The sequence below is a fragment of the Anopheles merus genome, chromosome 3L (genome assembly GCF_017562075.2).
Source record: "Anopheles merus strain MAF chromosome 3L, AmerM5.1, whole genome shotgun sequence".
NCBI classification, from domain to species: Eukaryota; Metazoa; Arthropoda; class Insecta; order Diptera; family Culicidae; genus Anopheles; species Anopheles merus.
Window position 1 is genome coordinate 18,926,746 of NC_054085.1, and position 20,637 is coordinate 18,947,382.

Consider the following 20,637-nt stretch of genomic DNA (forward strand, 5'->3'; position numbering starts at 1 on the left):
TGTATCGCATGCCTGCCGCATGCACTACTTTTAGTACGCTCGGATACTAAGAGCTTCGACCCGTACAGGATACTAACATCCACCAATCCACTAATCAGATGCCGCCTATCGTTCCCGCTACTATCTCCAACACACACACACACATACACACACACACACACACACACACACACACACACACACACACACACACACACACACACACACACACACACACACACAGCGCGTTCGCTCGTTTGCGCTCTCGTATGATAAGCTTGAGCGACACTACATTTTCACGTTTTCGCTGGATTATAGATACATATTATCTTAAAAGCCTTATGATGGTCTTAATTTGAATTCCTTGAAGCTGTTTTCACATATAAGTTTGAAACATAATACACTTCATTATTAACATTCAGCGCAAGTATCTTGTTAATTTAAAAAGAGTTCTACTACACGGTAATATCCCAAACCAAGCAAGGCAGTTAACCCTGCTTCCCATATAGTTCCCGCTCGACAGCAGAACACAATTCAAACATAGTCCAATAAATCATACTGCTCGCGCCTCCCCAATAACATAACTAGTATGCAAATGTGGGCAACTCCCCTTTGGAAAAACACCTTCAGAAGACGACCCCCCCCCGTCAAGAAAATTAGTGCATGGTGGGCCCGTTAAATGCCGCGAAGAGAACCTTGCGCCTGATGGACACGTGGGAGTAGCTCTGAGCCACCTCCAGATCATTTTTGGAGTTCGATTCGAGACGCTCTTGTGAAATGGAACGTTGAACAGTTGGTTGTGTAACGTAAAAACACGAGCAGTGTAAGGCAGTAAAACCCATCATCCGGAACGACGAGTCCCCGGAAGTCACGGAAACTCCCCTCACCCTGTCGTGACGCGTAACGTGAAACCCAATTTCCTCCCTCTCTGCTGCGGGGGCAACTTGTTTCGGGTTCCCTTTCTTCGTGTGAAACGCATCAATTAGTTCGTTCCGTACCATCCATTTCTGATGACCGTTGCTTGTGACGTTAATTAAAGCCACGTTTTATTCTTCATTTCCCTCTTCTGATTTAGGTACGACAACAAGAACAAGGACGCACTGGGCGGATCGAGTCCGGGCGGTGGCGGCGGGCTCGGCGAGAAGGACTCGCACTACAACCAGCAGCAGATCAGCGCAAACCACCGGAACTACGAGCTGGATCTCGAGCGGGATCACGTGCTGCCGACGTCGGCACCGAACGCTGAAATCCTGAAGAGCAACAGCAACCCGACCTACCCGAACCCGAACCGCCATCACAACCACGATCGTCACCGGCACTCCAACTCGACGCCATATCCGCACGGTAAGCTAAACGCTTGGAGTAGAATCTTTCCGAAAAGTGTCACTAATTCCAAGCAATTCTCCGCAATTCTTCACACTTTTAGGTCACAATGCGAAAAAGGGCTTTCCAACCAACTCGATGTTTGCGGGAGATATCCCCGCGTACTCGCCGCCCTCTCGTACATTCTTCACGCCACCGCTGCCCCGCAACTACACCAACCCGTTCGCGGACAAGCCAACGCTCCGCGGCACCAACAGTGACAGCACGATCATCAACACGGGAACGTACGCAAACCGACGGCCACTGCCACCGCCCAGCCTGATGCCGGGGCACGAGCGAATCCCGATGCGTCCGCCAGATCTTGTCCCAGGAGCACCCGGAGCTGGTAATCTCGGCGGTGGGTTAGCACCCCTGCCAAACCCTGCTGGTAATGGTCCCTCGTCGAAGGTCGGTCCGGATAATGGTGGGATGCTACCGGCAGGATCGTCCGGTCTACCCAACTCCCAATCGATGGACGCTCAGCGCAAGAAGGCGCTCAACACACCCTCGGAGAAGTCGAACAAGCTGGACGCGGCCAAGGGCGGATATGACGGTAACAGCAAGCTGTTCCTGCTGGACGAGAATGCCAACTCGAGTGCGATCCTGCCGAACGGGATGCACTTCCCGTCGATCTCGCGCATCCTGTCTGGCTCGAACGGACGCCCGCAGATGATACCGGACGTACTGCTGCGGTCAGTCACTTCGGCACCTCGTCCGAATCAGCCAGCGTACGACCTTGGAGGTGGTGGTGGAGGTCTTGGTGGTGGTACGACTTCCCTCAGCAATGCGAAGAATCCAGGCAGCAGACCGGGCGGTTTGGATGGCGACCGCGATCGAGATGGTGGCGATGGTGGAGCCTCGGAAGGACCTGAGGGTGGTGATGGTCGACGTCACTTTGAGGATGACGAAGGCGAAAACGATGAAGACGAGGAAGATGAAGAGGATGATCCGTTTGAGGAGGGTGCCGCACGGCAGCAACCATCCGGCGGTAGTACCTCACACATTGCCACCTCCACCGTATCGTCCATGCACGTGCAGTCCTCTTCCTCGTCCCCGATCACGCAGCGGATGCCCAACCTGAACCTCAAATCGGTCATGATCAAGAACGGCACGGGCGAGGAGGGTGCGGGCGGTGGTAATGCCGGTGGAGCGTACGGGAACGATCGCAACTTCCAGGGCGAAATCGCCGACATCAGCACGTGGACGATCGCGTGGAACGTGCACGTCTACCTGTCGGCCATCCTGTTCACCATACTGGCCGTCTACTCCATCTTCAAGATCATCTTCTACGACAAGCTGACGCACCTGTTCTCGCAGGCGTACTTCATCAGCATCCACCTGATCCTGATCATCATCTGCCTGCTGCGCATCTTCTACCTCTGCTACGATGCGTACAACATGCACTTCAGCTTCAACCTGTTCGTGTCGGAGCTGCTGCTCAATCTGCCCCTCACCTTCCTCACGACCACGTTCGCCATTTTGATCCTGTTTTTGCTGCTGCGCTCCATCAACCACAAGACGAACCGGTACAGCTCGATCCTGCGCCCGCTGACGATTATGATCGGGTCCGGCGTGCATGTGACGCTCTGCATTACGCTCCATCTGGTGGAATCGTACGAGACGAAGCAGTTCTACCACAAGCAGCATCAGCTGCAGCTGGCAAATAAGCAGCTGCTGGGCGCTGGGGCCGGTATGGGAGGACGGGGCGGTGGTGTGCATGCCCCTCCGACCAACATCCAGATACCGCCGCGCGTCCTCTCGCTCATCTGCCAGATCATCTACATCTTCATCTGTCTCAGCCTGGGCATCCTGTACCTGTACATGTACCGGCTGTTGAAGCGCATCCTGCACAAGAGCCAGAACTACATCCACGGCTACAACAACCTGTCGTACGCGATCCACATCACCATTGCGACGGCACTGCTGTTCATTCTGCTGGCCGCGCTACAGATCTACGGTGCGATTAGCATCAGCTCGCAGACCCGCGTAAAGCTGTCGCCAAGCAGTGGGCTACCGGGGGATGTCCCCGGCGGTCGTCCAGGTGGTGGCGGCGGCGCCGGTGGTGGCACACTCTGGGCGTCACACATCGAGATCGATTGGTTCCAGTGGGGCTACCAGTTTAGCATACGCTTCATCGAGATCGTCATCGTGGCGCTGCTGTCGTGGGTGACGGGCCTCAAAACCGGCACCTCGAAGGTGATCCAGCGCGAGAAGGACATGGAGCAGCCGAACGCGAGCGGGTTCGCCCTGTTCCCGTGCACCTCCAGCTCGAGCCAGGAAAACTTCGAAACGGACTACCCGGCGGTGTGCAACACCAACCGCAACCTGCACACGTACACGATGCGCACGGGCAAGCCGATCTACGACGACAACTTTGCGCTCAACTCGCTCAACCTCGAGCCGAACAATCAGCAGGACCTGCAGCTCGGACCGCCGGGCGGTGTCCCGGTCGGGGCGAACGAGTTCCAGCGCTCGCTCGAAACGAACAGCATGCGCTCGTCCTCGCACAACTACAGCAACAACTACAACGGCAGCAGCAGCAACAACGAGCACGGCGTCGTCGGTGGCGGGCCCGACTCGGCCGACGATTTCCTCAACGAGACGGAACCGATGCCGGATCACTACGAAAACCCCAACTTTGAGCTGAAGCATCACCACCACCAGCAGCAGCATCACCATCAGCACAGTGGCGGTGGTGGCAGTGTGGGCGCTTCCTCCAACCAGTACCACGACATCATGGACAACTGCTACTCGGAACCGATCGGGGCGCCCCAGTACGATACGAAGTCGCTGCGGGGCGGGCAACCAGCGCCGCCGCCGTCGTCCGGGCATCCGATGGCACCACCACCGCACCATCGCAACTACGACTTCCAGAACTTCGAGCGGCCGAACTTTGACCCGCAGCACCTGCCGCCGGCGGTCCCGCAACCGCACTCCGCGCTGAGTGCCGCCCAGTCGATGGCACGCGGTGAGTTCCGGGCGTCCAAAAACCTGAAAACACTCAAGAGCGGTCAGCTACAGAACGATCTCGGCGGTGGTGGCGGTGCGAACACGATGGGCCATCATCACTACAACCACCATCAGCAGCACCAGCAGGGCGGCGGGCCGATGGTGCCCGGACCGGGCGATTCCTTCGACCGGCGGATCGGGGTGCGGAAGAGCGGCACGCTCAACAACATCGGCGCGATGCACTTCAACCCGCACGGTAGCGGCCGGAACAACAACTCCAACTCGTCGGCTTCTTCGTCCTCCTCGAACAATCGGGCGGTACAGCAGCAGCAGCAGCAGCAGCGCCGTGCCGGCCCAATGTCCGGCGCACAAACGCTCAGCTCGGCGGCAGCCCATCATCACCCGCAGCAGCAGCAGCAGCAGGGTGGGTTTGTGGCCCATCCGGGCAGCTTCAACGACCGGCTACTGAACGGTGGCGGTATCGGGGCCGACTCGCTCGAGCGGATTGCGGCCCACGATGGCAACTTTGACGACGGCGGCAGTGGCAGCGGCACCGGTTACTACCACAGCAAGAAGCGCTCCCGGGACTCGTCCAGCTCGGGGTACGCGGGCGGCGGCGCGGTGGTGGTACCGTACGCGACCAGCAACGATCATCACCATCCGCATCATGCGGCGCACCATCACGATTCGTCCTCGTCGCCGACGGCAAGCCTGGGTGGCAGTGGCAACGGGACGCCCACCTCCGGTCCACCGAACGGGGGTGGCATCCTGCCGGGGAAGATTGAACCGCGGGCGGCCCAGGACAACGGCAGCATGCTGGTGGCGGAGCAAGGGTTTGTTCGGTTTCGGGCGCTCGAGGAACCGGCGCTAGGGTCGCGGACAAACCTGCGCGACAAGGGTGGCAAGATGTTCATCAATTCGTAAGGCGCAAAAGATTTCTCCCCCAGCCCACATCTCCCCACATCCTTTTCCTCGCTTTGACCCCTGATAGACGTGGACCACGTGGGCGATTTGGTGTGCGAAGTGTGCTGCAGCGTACTGGTGTGTTTGTGTTAGGGAAGCTCATCCATTGCCGTTTTAGTTGTGTCACAATGTGGTCAACACAAAACAAACACACAAATAGAAACAAATTGATCGAAGGAGGCCGTACCGATGGGAGACAGAGAGAGAGAGAGAGAGAGAGAGAGAGAGAGAGAGAGAGAGAGAGAGAGAGAGAGAGAGAGAGAGAGAAAAAGGAAACAATTCCGTGCTGTGCATGTAAATAGTTTAGAAGAGATGGGGGGCGAACGGAGCGTGTTGAGATGGGAAAGGACTGATCTATCCCTCTCATGCAGCTCACTGTTTAAAAGGGATGGAATTTGACTTCTTCCTTCCCCCTTTAATTAACACCCCCCGAAGACGCATTTCACTTCTCTCGCCTGGGCCATAATTCTTTTAATAAGGATAATTGAGCACACACACACACATTCACACGTACACAAACAGCAAAAACACACAGTAGTAGTAGGCTCTGGTCGGTAGTTTCATGGCAAAAAGAAGGGATACGAGCGGATGGTTGCGGACGTGCTGGGAATTCGTAATCTCACACTACTCACACCATCATGATTTCCGACTTGCCCGTGTCGCAATTAGCAACTTTTGCTGCACGGAGGCAGGCGCTGACGCAATGTTTGGGCGGGGATAGAGAGCCCCTACATTTACGCGCTGGGTGAGGTGTCTTGTTAAGCGTCTTTTTGGTGCTTTTTAAGGCACAGCCAGCAGCGCAGTACAAAACGAAGAGGGACAGCCCTTACGTTTTTCAGTAATTTAATTACACACAGACACACACCAACAAACACTTTGAGAGCGAGATAGAGAGAAGGAGAGAAAGAGAGAGAGAGAAGGAGATAAGGTAATAGGCAACTATTAGGCAGCCGTAAACTTATTGTGATGATTTAATCCGTCGTCTGTAGAGCAGTGGTGGTAAATATTTAGCCGAAGCAACCAACAACCAATGTAAGTTTCCTTCCCCCTGCTCTCCCCACCTCCATATGTTCTCCTGCCAAGTGTACAGAAGACAGAGATATAGTGAGAGCGAGAGAAGAAAAACAATAGATAATATAATTTGTGTCGTCCCTCCGCTACTTTCTTGCCATATATACATGTGGATGGGAATGGGAGCAGAAGCTAAAAGGGGAAACTCCCTGTTAAGCCCTCCTACCCCCAGTCGCATACCGTATCGCCCAGTCACCACGTGGTCATTCTTTGCTGCTACAGCTATCCCCCCTACCCCCCCCCCCCCCCCCCCCTTCCCTCAACCATGCCGATTTGCGCGCAATGCTATATGATGAACGTCGTCTCCCTGGCGCCGTATGTGATCGTGTGATTCGTGAATGTTTTCTTTGTTTTTGTGGACAAAAGAACAACAAGAAACGCTAGTCTGTTTTATATAAATGTAACACACCCCCTCCTCCCCCCCTCCCTCCCCTCTGTACATGGACCTGTAACTATATAGCTATATATATATGAATGTATATGTGAATATCGTTTTATTTTTTAAACTATTATTATTATCTAAAAAATATTATAGTTCGGATGCGCATATATATATATATAAATAAGCGAGGTTAGTGTGTAAGAGTGCGCGTGCGCGTGGTTTATGTTGGGTTATGTTTTTTTTCTTTTTGCTACCTTTCTCAATCGATTTTACTTATCCTTCCGGTGCGAAACGGAAGGGGGAGATTAAGAAGAAGAAGAAAACACACACACAGACACACGCAAGATAGAATGAAAGGATGTAAAGTATGGGGAAGGTTTTAATTCGTTCTTAATTAGTACGTACGCAACAGTCGGAACCCGACCACAAGCAGAGGATCTGCCGAAAGCATTTAAGCAGCATTATTACCTTTGTTGTTTTTTTTAAAGCATCTCTCTTAAGTCGAGCCTTTATCTTGGATAGTGTGTTTTTTTCGTCGTTCGGTTTTTAACAAACTCATTTTGCCCACTTGTGTGCATAAATGTGTGTGTGTGTGTTTGTGTGTCGCCTGTTCGGCTGCATTCCCCCGCCCAACAAAAAAGGAGCGTGTGATAGCGAAGTTGAATAGTAAAAACATAATGAAATACATGGCGCTACAAAGTTGAAGGCGCACACGGAACAAAACGCACGAAAACGTAGCTACTTAATGGAACGGTGTGCGGCAACGAGGGCAGCCACTGTCTAATGCTCTTGTGCGCCCCGACGAAATGCTTAAACAAGGATCTCCTCCCCGCCCACCCGAGAGGTCCGAACTGAAATGAATAGGTATGCGTGTGTGTGTGTGTGTGTAAAAAAAGAGAAGAAAAGCAAAATGAGGAAGAAAATGAACATTGTTTGTGTTTCCTTTCCATTTACTCCCACTCCACCCCACCCATCTCAACATTTCTGTGCTATTCACTCTCTCCCCCGCTCGTCAAAGCAGTGTGTAAAGTTATACAAATGGCAAATAGTTGAAATAATGAAGAAGTCCCCATAAAACAAAACACTTAAAAAAAGGTGTAACACAATTAGTAAAACAAAACAGGCAAAGCTGGCAAACGCTCAAAATCTTAGTAAAAGCATTTCCTTTCCACCCCATTTCACATTTCACATTTCAAGAAAGAGTGTAAGAATGAAGAAGAAAAAAGAGGATAAAAGAACAGGAAATAATCATAATAAAGAGGAGAGAAAAAGAGTAGCAAAAAAAAAAGAACACATAAAAACAAACGAAACAAACCACACAGACACAGACAAACACAACAGGATCCACAGAATTTAAATGCTAGCATTTAAGAGAAAGAGAGAGAGAGAGAGAGAGAGATGATTAGTAGAGAAGTGTAGCCCCCCCAAAAACAACAACCCACGACTGGTTCTAAAAGAACAAGATAAATCTGTGACAAGATTTTATTGAAACCACGAAATGACCGAAACCGTTTGTTGCAAAACAAAAAAAAAAACAAAATAATAATTACAATTTGCACCATGCGCCCAAGAGAGCAAAGTCGAAAGAAAAAAAGTGGGGAAAATGGAGGTGGAAAATAAGGCAAGGCAAAGTACGCTAAAAAAATGCAACAAAAAACGAACAAAGAAAACACAAACACAAAAGAAACAAGAAAAAAACAGAAGAAATAATATAAATAAACAAAAGGTATATAAATATAATTGATGAAAACTGATTAGAAAACGTGCGTGCGAAGTGCGAAGAGGAGAAATAAAGTAAGAGAAAAATAGTGTGCTCGAGTGTGAGTGAGTGAGTGAGTGTGTGCGAGTGAGTGAGCTACTATGATGTAAGCGAAATAAGCGATCGAACGAGAGGTGATCGCGAAAGTTCGCCAGTAAAAAAAAAGAAGAAGAATAAATCGTACACACAACAAAACACAAACATGATATAAGAGAGTAAGAGAGAGAAAAGGAGAAAAAACACACAAACAACACAACTTGCACACACGAAAACGAATAAGTGAAGCAGTAGCATTGTTTGTGAAGTGGATTAGTGGATATAGAGGACAAACAAAACATCCAGAACACGCATTCAAATCGAGCGTTGGTGAGACGCGTCGTGTGTATTAAACAAAACAAAAAAAAAGGTAATGATGCAAATTATGAATATTTAAAGTAATTAAATTCAGTAAAAATTAAGAATTACGTAAAAATAAAGATGCAAAATTCGACAAAAACTTAACCCCCCCCAGTGTGTGTGTTCCTTCCCCAAAGGAGGGTGTGTTTTTATTTGCCGGTGGGAAAAGGAAGAAAATGATCGGAAAACAGAGAGAAAGAAGGGTTGTTTCTTTTGTTTTATACAATTATTAGTGATTCACAAATAACAAGAGTCACAAAAAAACACAAAACAGGTAATATATAATTGAAATAAATGGTAAAATGGAAGGAATTTGAGAAGAGAAGGCAGCATGGCATCCAGTGTGGGTGGAATTTGGCTGTTTAACACAGTTTTCAATCGTCCGCCGGAGTGAGAGCTCGTCCTGTCATTGCCTCTGTGTAGCATAACAATAGTCCACCTTCTTGCACAGTGTGATTAAGAATGTAAAAGTGAACAATTAACGGGTGAATGGAATGGAAAACGAGGGACACAGTGACGAGTGCCATGTAGCAAATGAAAAAAAAACAAAAGCGTAAATACAAGCGAAAACAATTGATTCTGTGGCTGAAGATGAGAAACGATGAGAAAAGATCAATCAATAAGCACAAACGCCCGCTTCAGAGGTGTTAAAAGGGTGCAGTAAGTGTTTGTAATGCCCTCCTCCCGACACCCAATACTTAATGTGAACCACCTTCATCTTCATCTTCACCTTCGCCATCATTATCATCATAATCATCGTTTAATTGCTTCCTTTCTACAGCACAGCCACAGCAAAACCATTCAAACGATCCTGATTCCTTTTCCCCATTTTGCACCCCATATATCTATATATATATTACATTGCTGCCACACCAGTATGATACAAATAGTAAATATTAAAAGAAGAAAAAAAGCGAAAATTGTGATGCACGGCAAGCATGGTGAGCTACGGAATGCGGAACCCCCTTTTAGGTGAAATAGGTAAAGTAAAGTAAAATAAAAGAAGAAAAATAATAAACAAAAAAACTGAAACAGTCCTCCCATCCTCTCATTGATTGAAAATAATAAGAAGAAAATGAAAATGCGCACATAAAGAAGTAAAACACAGTTGTAAAGAAGTTGCAAAAGAAGGAAGTCACAGGATGACAAAGAATCAACCTAATGGCAACAAGTGGGATATACATAGTCGAAAACCACACTGAGAAATAAGCGCAAAAGGGGAAGGCTGCGTGGGAAACAATAGTGAAAAATAAATGCAAAAAAAATGTGAATAATTGTTTGTTTTTGTTTTGTTGAAAATGAGAAAGAGGGTAAATAATAAGTATAAAAGAAGTAAATAACTAAAACAAGAGAAAAGATAAGTGAAATATCACACAATAATGAGGAATTTAAATGCTTTGGTTTACCTTTTGATTTTGATTAGTGTTTCTTCTTCCATTTTTCTTCTTCTTTCTTTTTTTCTATTAATTCTTTGTCTTTCTTCACATTTTCACATTTCTGCTTGCTTTTTCAGGATATAAATTATACTTTTTATATGTTTTCTTCGAAATTTTCCACATTGTTTTATCACTCTTTCAATGAGCATTCCTGTTTTTGGAACAATCGGTTCCGCTTCGTGCGAAGCAGATAAAGTGACCTTGTTTTGAAATGTCTTCACCACGGCCTTTTTGCTAACAACTTGTAATAATAACAATAATCGAACATTACGGAGTTTGTTTAGATCGTAAATGAAAGGACACTGTTTTTTTACTTAGCTTCACAGAAATCCTTAATCCACAAGCCAAGGCAGTATAATTAGCACCCGTACCCGTACCTCAAGGACAGCTTGCAGTACTTTTTTAGGCTTTAATTTTCATTCTCTTCAGCCGGGCAAGGAGGACGCTAGCAAGCGGACCTACGACAATGACATCGACGCGGGGTTCCTGAGTCCCATACCCGCTGTGCCTGAGTACCTCCCAGATCAGAACCAGGTACCGACACACAGACACACACACGTGTAATTGAATTTCCGTTCTACTTCACCGTACCATTTGCGCTTCACGGTGCTCCAACGGCAAGGGAATGACGATTGCATTTTATGGTCTTTTCGATTTCTGTTTTTAGTTCCACTCCTTTCTGACTCTCTCTCTCTCTCACTCGAAAGCCTCTGTTGTTTCAATACAGGTCAGTGTTGAAGGGTCAAGGGTTGCTTCTTTCTGCAGCATCACCTGACCCGATGTGTGTAGCACCGTCTGAAAGGCAAAGAGAAGGGAACGAAGTAGGCCTTTTTCACCTGCGGTCAAGCACGAACAAGCTCGCTTGTGGTTCTCCGCATCGGTAACCACATTTGGAAACCACGCATGGCCTGCTGATTTGATTTGGTTCGCGACGGCGTGCAGGCCATGATGCGTTTGGGTGGACACTCCCAACTGTCACACATTTTTGGGAAAAAGCAACGTTTTCTCTCTTTGATATGATAGTTATTTTGAATATTCTCTCCATTCCAAATGTATTTCACTTCAAACGGTAATAGTTCTTTCAAACTTGTACCTCCAAAAAAAGGACGACGTGAAGTTCGCTGACTCCGGGAGTGCGTGTTACTTTCAAAAAATTAAACTCCAAGTACGATTCGGTCCTGTTTTCCTGAATTTCATTTGACTTTGTTTTTTTTTTTCTACTGTTCTTGTTTCCCTGCCAAATGGCAAATCGAACGCCCAGACAGCCCTGCAGGCCACCCGGCCATTTGATTCAATTGGATTCACCCAGTTTCACGCATCGGGCATGACACAAAAAGCGATAGCGCGTGGGCCGGTGTGGTTGTGTTTTAACTCGCGCGACGCGGGTCTTGTTTGAAGGGCCCGGCACGGTCTCGTACCGAGCGTCACGTACAACCACACACACACACACACACATTGCTCTACGGTCGGTTGACTTCGACGGCATCGTTATCGACTGGCTAGCCTGCAGCACCGGCAGCAGCTGTGTGTCGCCGGCGTTAGGTTGATTCGGTTTGGACTGCGACTAATTTATGAAGCCTATGAAGCCGAGCCGCTGTGTACACTCATCCTGGAGCACACCGAGACAACCAACAAAAAAAACAACATGCTCTGCAGAGAAACAGACACACATCGGCTTCAGCAATCGAATTAGTTTTCCCAAACCTCATCCAAGCGTCATACGGTGGGGAGGGGGATGAAATTAGTGCCACCGAAAATTGACCTCACCCGATGGCTTCGTTTGCGGGGGAGGGGCAGGTGGAGCACACCATGAAATGATTTGACGGTTCATTAGCGCGCAGCGCCAATATTGGCAACCGCTGCGGCCCACCTTGGTTGTGGAAAGAGCGTTTCCTGGGGCTTTTCAATAATGTCGTGCGTCCAGGCCGGTCCTCCTCGGGGGGAGCAAGCGCTCGATACCTGTGGACTAATTAATTTGTGCAGCATGACCGGATGACTTCCCTCGCGGTGGTGTTGCCAGCTGGAACTAAATCGCGGAGATGTGTGCACTTGCAATTCGGAAACAATGTTCCCCGCTTTTTTACAGAACATTGGACAATGGTTTCTTGCCGATTGAGGGAGCAGTTTGGAGAAAAACATGGGGACAAATATTGCTGGTTCCAGTATTCAAATATCTAGACAGAATATATAGCACGATTCCGAGGTATCTCACCGTATCTCGGCGAATACCCTTTTGCCAGTTTTGAATCCTAAACTAACACGGACCGGGAGACGGGTCGGCAAGCATTCTGAGCTAAACCTTACCCATTGCATTGCGTTTTTTTTATCTTAGTCCCCAAATTCTTCCTAAAACTTGGGACAAGACTAAGATCTTGGGATTCCTGAAACTGCTCTAACGGGATGTACGGGATGTGTACATTTGTATTTCTGAACTAATCTTGAGCCTTAACCTAAACCAGTCTCTGAATCTATTCATATACTAGGCCTAATACTCATCCCGAATTTATTATCACAATCCTTGAATTAGTCTTGTGCGTATCTAAGTCGTACAGCTGCTTTATTCCTGTAATTATCCTAGATGTAGAGCTTGTTTTGTAACTGAACCTGAAGCACGTCCCAAATCTACCACGTTATGGCATTGATTCTGAATCTATCTTAGTGCTGAAACTGATTTTGGTAGAACATCACCTGCAACTCTTAGAACTGAACTGGTAATTGAAAACAGGGTGGAATGTTATGCCAATACTCAAAACTAGATCCCGGAACTGGTCCCAAATCTATCTTGTTCATATAGATTCAGCCTTAAAACAGGTCTGTACTTGGGACCGGTCGTAGAGGCTAGTCCTAGCATTGAAACAAGTCTTTTAATCCTCCATCAAGTCCAAGTCTCCAATCCACTGATCTCAAAATTAATCCAGCCTTTATTCCAGTTTCGAACTTATTCTACCGATCTTGCGGGTAGTAGCCTCAATTATTCTATTAGCATAATAAGCAAACCTAACCTTCGATCATGTAACTAGTATTGTATCTATTCCAGCCTAGAATTGATTCTTCTTGAAACTATTTCAGACCTACAATACAACTTGAACTTACCCTAGAAGTTCTCCGGAGCCTCAACCAACCAAATATTCGAGTTAAAGATATCTTAGGTCTAACGGGATATCTGCTGGTTCTGGAACATCATCTCCCAATCCTTACTCCTGGTCCAGGCACCGAATTCCGGCTATAATCAACGTTCAAGAGCAGCATATACCTCTTCTATTCTGCATTAGATCGTTGAGAAGACTTATTCTATAATGCTAGACTGTGAAACTGATCCCTTGTTAAAGTCATCAATTTGCACGACTTAACAACATGCCCGTAATGGGTGCAAATCAATGAATTTCTGAGAGTTATGTCCCATGAGTGATTAAAGCGAAGAAGAAGAAGAGGAAGAAGAAGAAGAAAAATAAGAAGAAAAAGAAAAAAAAGAAGAAGAATGAAAAGAAGAAGAAGAAAAAGAATACGACAAAGAATACGAAAAATAAGAAGAAGAAGAAGAAGAAGAAGAAGAAGAAGAAGAAGAATATTGTAAAAAAAATTCATTTTCAAATAGCTCTAAATGGAATAAACCACTAAAACCTTTTAGCCAACTATTCAATTTAAACATTTTGAAACAAACCCAGAAAAGAAGGAACAAAAACATGGTTTTTAATTACACAAAGAGTTGCTCTTTTGCAACACCCATCTCTTCCGCAGCACCGGTATTCTTCGATGAGTCATCAAATTCTAGCTCCTGTGTGGCGCCTAGAAGCGCATCCCATCACAAGAAAAGGCCCGCACAAACAACCAGAAACAAGTTGTAGAGCTAATTCGACAGAATGGGGAAATAAAACAAAAACGGCCCGTTTCTTCCGAATTAACTTCCGGACAGCCGACCGAGAACGATTGCGTACGAACGAACGAGTGAACGAAAGTCATTTGATCGACAAGAAGGCTATGACGACGATAGCTGGTCGGGGCACTAAAAGCGTAAGCTTTGTCATCATCATCATCGTCGGCCAGAATCAGATGACGTATTGGAAGGCGACGCTTCGAGATGAGACGATCCGCGCCGTCGGTGGTCGCACTGTAGGATTGTTCTAGCACAGGGACAGTGGGAAGCATCAAGCATCCGAAAATTCGTCACAGCACCAGCAAGACTTTCGTTCGCTCTGTTATGCTCTATCTCTCTCTCTCGCTCTCAAACCGAACGCTTTCTGGCCGTTCTTTCATCCACCGAAAATGCCTCCACAAGATGAGGAATCGTTTCTTTCCAGTCCATTAAAAAATTACCACTTATTATTAGCCGCATCGGTCTTCTGGTCGACCGCATGGCGCTTTACCACCGAGGCACAGGGCCGAAGAATGCATTATCTCTCAACATTCACCATCCACAGCAGACATATTTGTGGCAGGCTTCAACATTCCTTGGGCACATGGTCATGGTGGGAGTTTTTTGTGTGGGTATGTGCAAGGCCCTTTTTAACCCTGACCAGATACCGCCAAGGTCACCCTTGCACCATTGGCCGATGTTCGTCGGTCCCTCCGTTTTCCGAGCAATTTGATGTGTCTGTGCAATGCCATGCACGTCCAATGCGGTCATTGCGCGTTGATTAATGACAAACTGCCTAATCCCGGGGGGAGGACATATCTCGGTGTGAATTCTAGCGAAGCTGCAGCACTTATGGAATTTTGTACACAGAGCTGTGTTTAAGGACTCCCTTCCCTTCCTACGAATCATCTGATGTAAAGAAAAAAAAAAGTCATACCATTATGAAAGATACTTCAGACAGCGCCTCCCAGCCCAACCAACCCGACGGGAAAGTGTAACCAATTGCAATTTTACAACTGAAACTTTCCGTCACGTTCATCGCCACAGGTTCCCCTTTTGGGTTGAGAGGGCGCGCTCAACATTCACCACCATTTTCTCTTTTGTGCTGCATTAATGAGACAATTTATCTTATCGGGCAGGCAAGCCCGATTCGGTTCACTTGGAGCTTCACTCGGTTAATGGTTGCTGATAACAAGAGAAAGAGAGAGAGAGAGAGAGAGAGAGAGAGAGGAGAGAGAGAGAGAGAGAGAGAGAGAGAGAACGTCGTTGTGGTCGCCCCTAGAATGACTTCCGAACGAGGGAGCCACATCGGCCAGCTTCTAAAGAAGCCACAACCAGCCCGGGAAGGGCAGCTGAAAAGTGAGTGATCAATCAACCGCAATTAGCCGGTTCGGACGCCACGGATATGGGGTACCATGGGACAGAAAGCTTCCCGGGTCGGTCACATTTGGCGAATGACTGCGCAACAACTACGGCACCGGAACATTGTTGCAAGCATAATGAGGTGAAGCTGGTTTTAAATTGATTACCACACACAGAGGCGTTGGCCGCAGAAAATCGGAACACAGAACCTTCCAATCGGTGGAGGAAGCTGGTGGCCTCATTCTGTGTGGGAAGTAAGGTGGTGAGGTCGGCCGTGGGAAAATGAGTTGATCGATTGATTAGTTGGCGCTTATCACTGATAATTAACAGTCCTTGGGGCGATTAATGTGATTGTTAATTTAAACTCGATTGAAGCGCAGTTGAGTTAAGCTCAGAATATTTTTATCGAATGTGGCAAAATACGCGAAATTTTGCTCTCAATCATTATTTAACAAGCCTTAATATTGTTTCTAATTAAACAAACGGCTAAATTACAGCTTTTTTCCCCCGAAAAAGCACATGAAATTCTGATTTCGCAGCAAAAAAAATAGAATTCTCAACTCTTGTTTTATGGCAGTTTATGGCACGATGCTTATAGCTCGCTAACTTTTGTCCACCTAATTCTCTTCCACAGTGCGTCCTGCGCTCCGTTTGCATAGTGGGAACGAAGCAGGAACAAAATTTTGATAATTCGTGCAGTTTTAAAATCAAAAGTGCTCGAGTTGGTTTGTACAGTGAATTGGAAGGGTTTTTGTACGAGATGAATACAGGTGTCCCCCGAGATACGACTGTATTTGGGACCGAAAAAAAGTCCCAACGCAAGGCGTAAGTCGAAAAAGTCGTATGTCGAATATCTGTCAATGTAAAGTTTATAACCGAAGTTGAAGAGTCGAAATCTATCATATCGGGTTTTTATTTGAAACAATGTTCGATAATGTATTAATTTTACACAAAAAGTCGTTTACACGATATAGATATTCAATATCGGGTAGTTGTGGAATCTTTGGAAATGTGTGTGTAACGGTTATCAGCTCAGAAATTCAAAAATATACATCAATTTCTTCTCGATGACAACTTTTCACTGTCAAAATCAAAATCGTCGTATCTGCGAATCGTCGCAACTCGAGGGGGTCGTAACTCGGGGGACGCCTGTATTGGATCCGTGATGGAACGGGTACGAGCAACAACATGAAGTACAACGAACAGAAAATGCTTCTACAAATAACAGTTATTAAAACGCATAATAGGAATTTTAAAATCCCCCTTATTTACGTATGAAATAGAAATTATTTTAGATGAATTGAAACAAGATTGAAAAATTTAAAAAAAAGTTTTTAAAATCAAAAGATGTTTTCTCTTTAAAAAAAAACAACGAACAAAAAGCAGATGTGGCATGCTTTCCACCCCGATTTCTTTTTTTCCAATAGGTATACTGTCATGCATCGTTCAATATTATGCAACAGGATTATACGCGGTTCACTGAAATGTTTCCATTTGCCATCAAGCCTTTCGCTCAATAGAGCCATTTTTCAATAGATCCGTTCGGAACACAGAGATGAGGCCCGTGACAAATCGAACCGTGGCTTAGCCATTGGGAGCTGATATTTTTTGCATTTTCAAATCGTTTAAAACATGATACAGAGCATCGGTCATAGCATCGTAGCATGACATCATATCGAACCAGCTTAACTTCAGCCAAGCGTGGCAAATAATCTTACCGACACTGCCATCCAACGCTCTAAAAGCAGCAACAGAATAGGGAAGGGGAGCGCAAAATATCAATTCATTAATTTCAATTTAAATGCTAGTTGCTCATTTGGAAAAATTTGGGAAAACTAAACAAAGATGGGGTGTGTTTCACTGCCAATCATAATTAAATCTTTTCCCCCTAGCGGCAATAAACCAAACGTAAATGAAGTGCTCTTTGTCAAGTGCACAGAACTCGGATAATTGTTCCGACAGAGTTGACATTGATATGAGCAAGAGCTGTCGTTCCCTACCCCTCAAAAGGGAGACGGGATCACTTTCAACGCACCCAATTCCACTCGACTTTTCTACCCTGTACTGCGCGCAGTTCAGATTAATAAGCAGTGATTTGCCAAAAGGTGTGAGAAAGGGACAAAGTGAGGGCAAAAGATTTTCGATTAACTACAAATGATGGCAAAACATACTCGATTAACTAAGGTGTCGGCCACAGCGCGAAGGCCTCGGCCACGTGCATGGATGGTTACGATTAGCTGGTCCCCGTGTGGGTTTGTTTTTGTCACATTGATTTGGCGTTAAAGAGCTTACTGATTCCGGATCAGACGGGGTGATGGTGGCGTACAGCCTTCGGGGTGTGTTTCTCAATTTGTGACACATTGTACATAGCCGCCGGTAGTTGCTGGTATTAACAAAATACACCGTAATGCTGAGTGGGGTGACAAATTGAAGTGTGGGAATTAATTCACTTAATGATTTTTAAATTAAGTGAATGCCTTAGCACCTTTTTCCGACTATTGGTTACCGTCTCCTGATACTGAAGCACAGCAATTTAAATTTGTTTCAAATTTACTGACTTCCAGTGCTTCGATCAATATCTTACTACTTCAGTCCCAAAATCACAAATAACATACAAGCAAAACCTTCGTGTGCCTTCTGGACCAACGGAAATCTCCAGAACCTCACCATGGCCTACTCAAACACACTCTCGTAGCCCGGGATTATGTTTCCACTATTTACACATCAATTAATTCCCATAATGACTTCTTCCGATTGCTTGCCAGAAGCAGCCTAAAGGACCCTGCCATGATCCTGTCCCTATTTGTCTGTCCTTTTGCCATTCTTTGAAGGAGAAAGTGCGCCTCCGAAATGAACAACAGCTGAACCAACTCTTGCCTGAAGTGGTTGCCGCAGATTGCTTCCCACAAAGGTACTTCTGGCCCGAAAATTGATCCTTTATAGACACCTTTCGCAAACGAGAAGCGTTTTGAGGCATATTCGTCCACCGTTGATCTTTTTATTGCATTGCTTGTGGTTGCACAATGTGGTTCAATGGATGATGATTGTTACATTACAGACACCTGGCCATGGGTCGGGGTGAATTTTTTGCAACTTTTGGGTTAACGTTGAATTCTAGACCATGAAATTAAAGATTCGTTCAACAACATGGATTAAGCACCAATAATCCAAGAAATGGCTGCATCTTTGTAAATGTTCTCAAACAAAACATTACAAAAAAACTCGGTTTGAAACGAATGCAAACCACCTCATATGCAAACTCCACGGGTATTCTGTTAGAATTTATATTGACATTACAATTTATATTGAATTTAAATAGACAAAGCTTAACATCGATTGTTAGATGATAAAATTCAGTCTTTCGCTGTAGCTCAAAGTTCGGTCACGTTAAACAAATCGAAACTGTTCCATTATAGTAAGCAAATTGCAACCAGAACATACGCAAATGAAGCATGTTTCGCATGAGAGCATTTGCGTCGAAAACGAAATGAAAATATAAATAAATCAACACATCATTCCATAATACCTTTAGCCGTTTCAACGAACGATGAACGTGGCCCAACCCCAAGGCCAATCCGCGGTACAGGTGAATGATTATTGATTATGTTCATGACTCATTACGGTAATTGAATCCTTTGGCTGAGCTCCATACACTGCATCGACGTTGTTGGGAATGCTTTCTGAGTATTGGTTATTACTTTCTACGGTGATTTATGCAGTCGAACAATGCTGCCAACAAATCCATGGCGTCACATCCATTTAATTCACTCACGAGCAGGAATCCACTTCCCAAATTAATTGTAAACATGCCGATTCTTAGCGAGATTGCGTCGTTCTAATGGATTTCTCTCCATATACTCCATGATGCACAAAAAGGAAACACCCTTTTTGCCCAAACCGACCACGTTACATCAATTCCGGCTCTTTTCTGGGAGGATTTTGTTCTATTGCGCTCCCTCGGCACCGATTGGCGATAGAAAAACAACTGCGAGGCAGTTTAAATTTAATTATAAACTGTTGTTTTTCTTCATCCTTGTGCAACCAAAAGCACACAGACTCTCACGTGGACCCGAACCACATCGACGGAAGGATGAGAGAACCGTCATTCGTTACGGTGGAATGTGCCTAGCGGCCAAATTGCACAACCAGACGATACGGCTGCCTCATCCGGCGTTACAAAAACACGCAACCCAGCTCATGTCGATGTTTGTCTTAGTCTTTCACGGTACCATGCCGGCTTTGCAGGGTGAATTGTGTTTGCTATTTGCCGTTGATTGGATATTTCCAGGAGAATAGCAAAGGAAGCTCAAACACGCTAAAAAACACGTCGGATGAGTGATTTTTTTACAATAATATTCGCACATCACCAATACAATCGATCAATACCCACACACAAATCGCTTAATATATGAGATCAGTTGAAGCGATTTGTCACACCTCCGCCATTTTATCCTCTGCCCGATATCTTACTAATCGGTTAATAAGGTTTTGCCAAATACATAAACTACCTTCTACCGCCACTCTCGTCCCTCTAAAACCAACCATGAGTCCTCTCCCAAGGTTCTGTATGTACATGTTCCCCTCTTGTGCTGAGACCCCCGGGAAGGAAGATCGGAAAATCAGAGATTAGAGTGTTTTCCTTATTTGGCCAATCGCTTTTCCGATAAACGTGATCTCCTCCATTTCGCTTCGTTGTCTCATCATGCTCCCGTATGTCCTTGTCAATTAGCAATTGCGCATGGCACTGACGTCACGGCAAACGGAACAGGATGCGCTTCCTTTTCGCGTGCGCGGTACGTTATCTCTTTCACCCGACATCTCTCTTCTACAAGTATCTCTTATTCTTTCACTGTCCTAAACAACGAAGACCTCTCTGGTGCCCCAGATTCCTTTCAAAGTACGACGAATAGAGAGCTCCATGGAAATCTCTTCCCTGTGATCCACATGGAAGAAGGAGAAGGACGCTTACCCGTGTCTCCATGCTGCTCCAACACTATTTATGGAGCCATTTTGTACGAACAGAAGAGATAAATACATAATCCTTCTAATTTTCCTAAATCAGTAATCGTTCTCACCTTCTCCGTCGACCTTCGTGAAGCTCACCTGAAGATAATAAGCGCATAGG

The 20,637-nt window shown here is 46.2% G+C and overlaps 1 protein-coding gene across 9 annotated transcripts in view; it reads left to right on the forward strand.

Moving 5' to 3' along the window:
* LOC121600374 overlaps window positions 1–8,229 on the forward strand; it is a 147,295-nt gene extending 139,066 nt beyond the window's left edge. For all 9 annotated transcript variants that reach the window (XM_041928893.1, XM_041928900.1, XM_041928895.1 and 6 more), the window contains 2 exons: window positions 1,055–1,323; window positions 1,406–8,229. In XM_041928893.1, coding sequence (XP_041784827.1) covers window positions 1,055–1,323; window positions 1,406–5,214 — 4,078 coding nt within the window. In that variant the 3' untranslated portion in view covers window positions 5,215–8,229. The remainder of the gene's footprint in view (window positions 1–1,054; window positions 1,324–1,405) is intronic.
* Window positions 8,230–20,637: the final 12,408 nt, after the last annotated feature.